Consider the following 2991-nt stretch of genomic DNA (forward strand, 5'->3'; position numbering starts at 1 on the left):
CTGGACCCAATGGCTGAACCTCACGCTGGGCGTGTGTGCGTGCACGCCCAAGATCCCGAGAGGAGAATAGAGGGGAAGGAATTGCGGCGTGGCCAGCCCCGCCCCCCCCAGGGGGTGATTTCTCGCTTTCTGCCTCTCTGTCTCTCTCTGTCTGGCAAGCACATGCGCCCTATAGCAAAAACCTCTCCAAAAAAAGAAAAAAAAAAAAAAAAAGTTTGGTAGTAACTAACAAATAAAAACCTGCCTACACAAAAAGTTACAACAAAAAGTTACAAATAAATGCTCCTAGCAAGTAGCTTTTACTCACATGGCTAAACAAACAATCCCAAAGCCCACAAAACAAAAATGAACAAACTGGAATACTATTCCACAATAACAAGAAATGACCTATGGATCCATATACAATTTAGATGAATCTGGGGCCAGCAAGTGGTGTGGTGGTTAAGGGTGCTAGACTCCTACTTGGACAACCATGGTTCAAATCCCAGACCTGATGGCTTGCTTTCTCACTTTCCTTCTCTCTCTTCTGCTCTGTCTCTCTCTGGTCAAATTTAAATACATAAATAAATAAATAAATAAAGTTAAATAAAATAATTCTTTAAAAAAATATAGAGATGAGGGGGCCAGCAGGCGGCATGGTGATCAAACAGACATGATCACAACAGAATATTTATTGCCTTTCAATGGAGGCTTGTCTCAATAAGCAGGAAACTACTTCCAAAGTGGATTCAGTATTTCCTAGAGATTAACTTTTATGAAACATTTTAAAATAAAAACTTGGGGCTAGCCGATGTCATGGTGGTTTAAGGCGCTGGACTCCCACATGGCTGACCGCAGTTCAAGTCCTGAACCTGATGGCTTGCTTTCTCACATTCCCTCTCTCTCTGATCAAACTGAAAAATAATAATAGTAAAGTTAAGTTTAAAAAATAGCAATGAATGTGTCTAGCTTCATATGTTTTAGAAAGAACATAACACAGGTTAAATTTGAGTAATGAAAATAAACACGGATATTGCACGATGACCGTATAACAAGTGGTTCTGATTTCAAGAGAAACAAGAGAACACGAATGTCAGAGGAGGATAAATGGCTTATGGTAGGAATAATCTTAACACAAGAGTAAGACAGATTAAGACATCCAATTAATAATATCAAGAATGTTGCTTATCTAATACAATGTTGGGCCTATTTTAAAATTGGGGTTTTACTTCACTATTCATTTTTTAATTCTGGCTATGGTAACCGCCCTACGCTAAATTTTTTTTGTATTTAAATATATTTAGTATATGGGGAGAAAGTTCTTGGTAATTAAATTTCTGCATGCATTACCTTGTCCTGAAGAATTTGCTGCCATCTTCCTATTTTGTTTCAATTCTATCCAGTGGCAAGTGGTCAGCGCTTTGCAATCACCTGTAAATCATGTGAACATACATATAAAATACACCATATTTTAATTATAAACTAAAAGTTTACAGAAACAGCTCAATTCCCTAAAAAGAAATGTTTGCAGTTTCTTAATCTCTTCAGATACACTGGAAAAGCACACAGACTTAAATCGTTCTTTTAAACCCTGCAAAGAGCCTCAAGGACTTAATTAAATAAAACATTACAGCAACCGTTCATTCCTGCAGATGTTAATACCAACACTTAGCAACATTTAGGTTATATTTCCAAAAGACTACCAAATATATCAACCAGGTGATAGTGTCAATACGGTCAAAGTGCTAGGAAGAAAAATCACTCATCTACGGTGCCTCACCACTTAAAAAACACACCCAGTAACTACTGAGTACACTAAAAAAGTCAAGAAAAGGAAGCCTCATCTTTACGAAGTACTTAATCTGCCCCATACCCTGCTGAGATGCTTGAAGATTAGTTACTTATCACAGGGTGCCCACGGTCACTAAGCTAGTGAGAACATTGGCTGCTGGCCTCCACACTTGTGCTTCTGCACTAGGCGGGATGGTCCTGCCGCACTCCACCAGGGTGGGAAGGGTCTTACTCCGGGGGCCGCACCCACAGCTCCTAACGCACGCGCTCTTTTAAAGGGCGAGGACGCGCTCCCGAGGCAGAAAACTGATTCTGCGAGTGATGCCTTCCAAGGAGCCCGGGAAAGGCGCACGGACTAGAGACGGATGCCGGTTTCAATGAATGAATCGTTTTTGTGTCTCCTGCGGCTGAGGCACTAGCGGAGCAAAGCCACTTTCGGACCGGAGGACAACATGACCGTCTTGGAAGGGGAACGTTAAGCCGGGATGTGACCAGGCTGGACTGGGCTCTCCGAAGCGTCTCCCCCTGCCGCAGAAGCCGGGAACAAGTCGGGTTGGAGCTGCGGTCAAGACGAAGGAAACAAGGGGGAGAGAGAAACGTCTGGTGGCAAGGTCGGCGGAGAGGCCGCTGCCCTGTGACTACAAAGACGGCGGCAGCAGGTCAGGGCCGGGCCGCGCTTCTCCTCCATCCTACTTACCACGGAGGCGAGGGCGCTAGAACTGCGGAGCGGGCAGAGCTCGGCTCTCCAGGGGGGCGCGACCACTCCTGCAAAGGGAGCTCAACGCCCCACGCTCCAACCTTCCCGCCCCCGCTACGCTTCCGCCTCCTGACGGACTTGCGCCCGAGGGAGCGGAAGTCCTGCCTCCCGCCGGGACCCAACAGCTACAGCCCGCAGTAACTCGCCTGATAACGGCCGTCTCAGAGCAGACGCCACTTCCCTTCCAAAGAGTGACAGCCGAAAAGGCTCATGGGAGATGCAGGCCGTACCGCTGAGGGGCCGTGTTTGAGAACAGTTGGGTCTCTAGCACAGAGTCATTTTCTCAGGGCCGCTGGCTGCAGAAGAGCCACCTGTGTGGTGACCCATCTTGCAAAGATGTGAATCTACTTGGCCTGGGCCTCAAGGACAGGTCTTCAGAAGCCCACTTGGGCTCACTTTCCAAACTTTAACAAGCTCGTTGGATTGCATGTCCCGTTGTGAGCACACACACATGCCCACAAATC

The 2991-nt window shown here is 46.1% G+C and overlaps 1 protein-coding gene across 3 annotated transcripts in view; it reads right to left on the reverse strand.

The window, feature by feature from the left end:
* The window catches only part of INIP (INTS3 and NABP interacting protein), a 27130-nt gene extending 24406 nt beyond the window's left edge, over window positions 1–2724 (reverse strand). The window contains exons 1-2 of one of the 3 annotated variants that reach the window (XM_006142745.3): window positions 2674–2724; window positions 1330–1410 (exon numbers count right to left, since the gene is read on the reverse strand). In XM_006142745.3, the coding sequence (XP_006142807.1) occupies window positions 1330–1354 (25 nt within the window). In that variant the 5' untranslated portion in view covers window positions 1355–1410; window positions 2674–2724. Of the gene's footprint in view, window positions 1–1329; window positions 1411–1852; window positions 1995–2467; window positions 2648–2673 lie in introns of those variants that run through there. The other 2 variants (XM_006142744.3, XM_006142746.3) reach the window with 2 other exon arrangements.
* Window positions 2725–2991: the final 267 nt, after the last annotated feature.

This window comes from Tupaia chinensis, unplaced genomic scaffold, assembly GCF_000334495.1.
Source record: "Tupaia chinensis unplaced genomic scaffold, TupChi_1.0 Scaffold000081_1, whole genome shotgun sequence".
NCBI classification, from domain to species: Eukaryota; Metazoa; Chordata; class Mammalia; order Scandentia; family Tupaiidae; genus Tupaia; species Tupaia belangeri.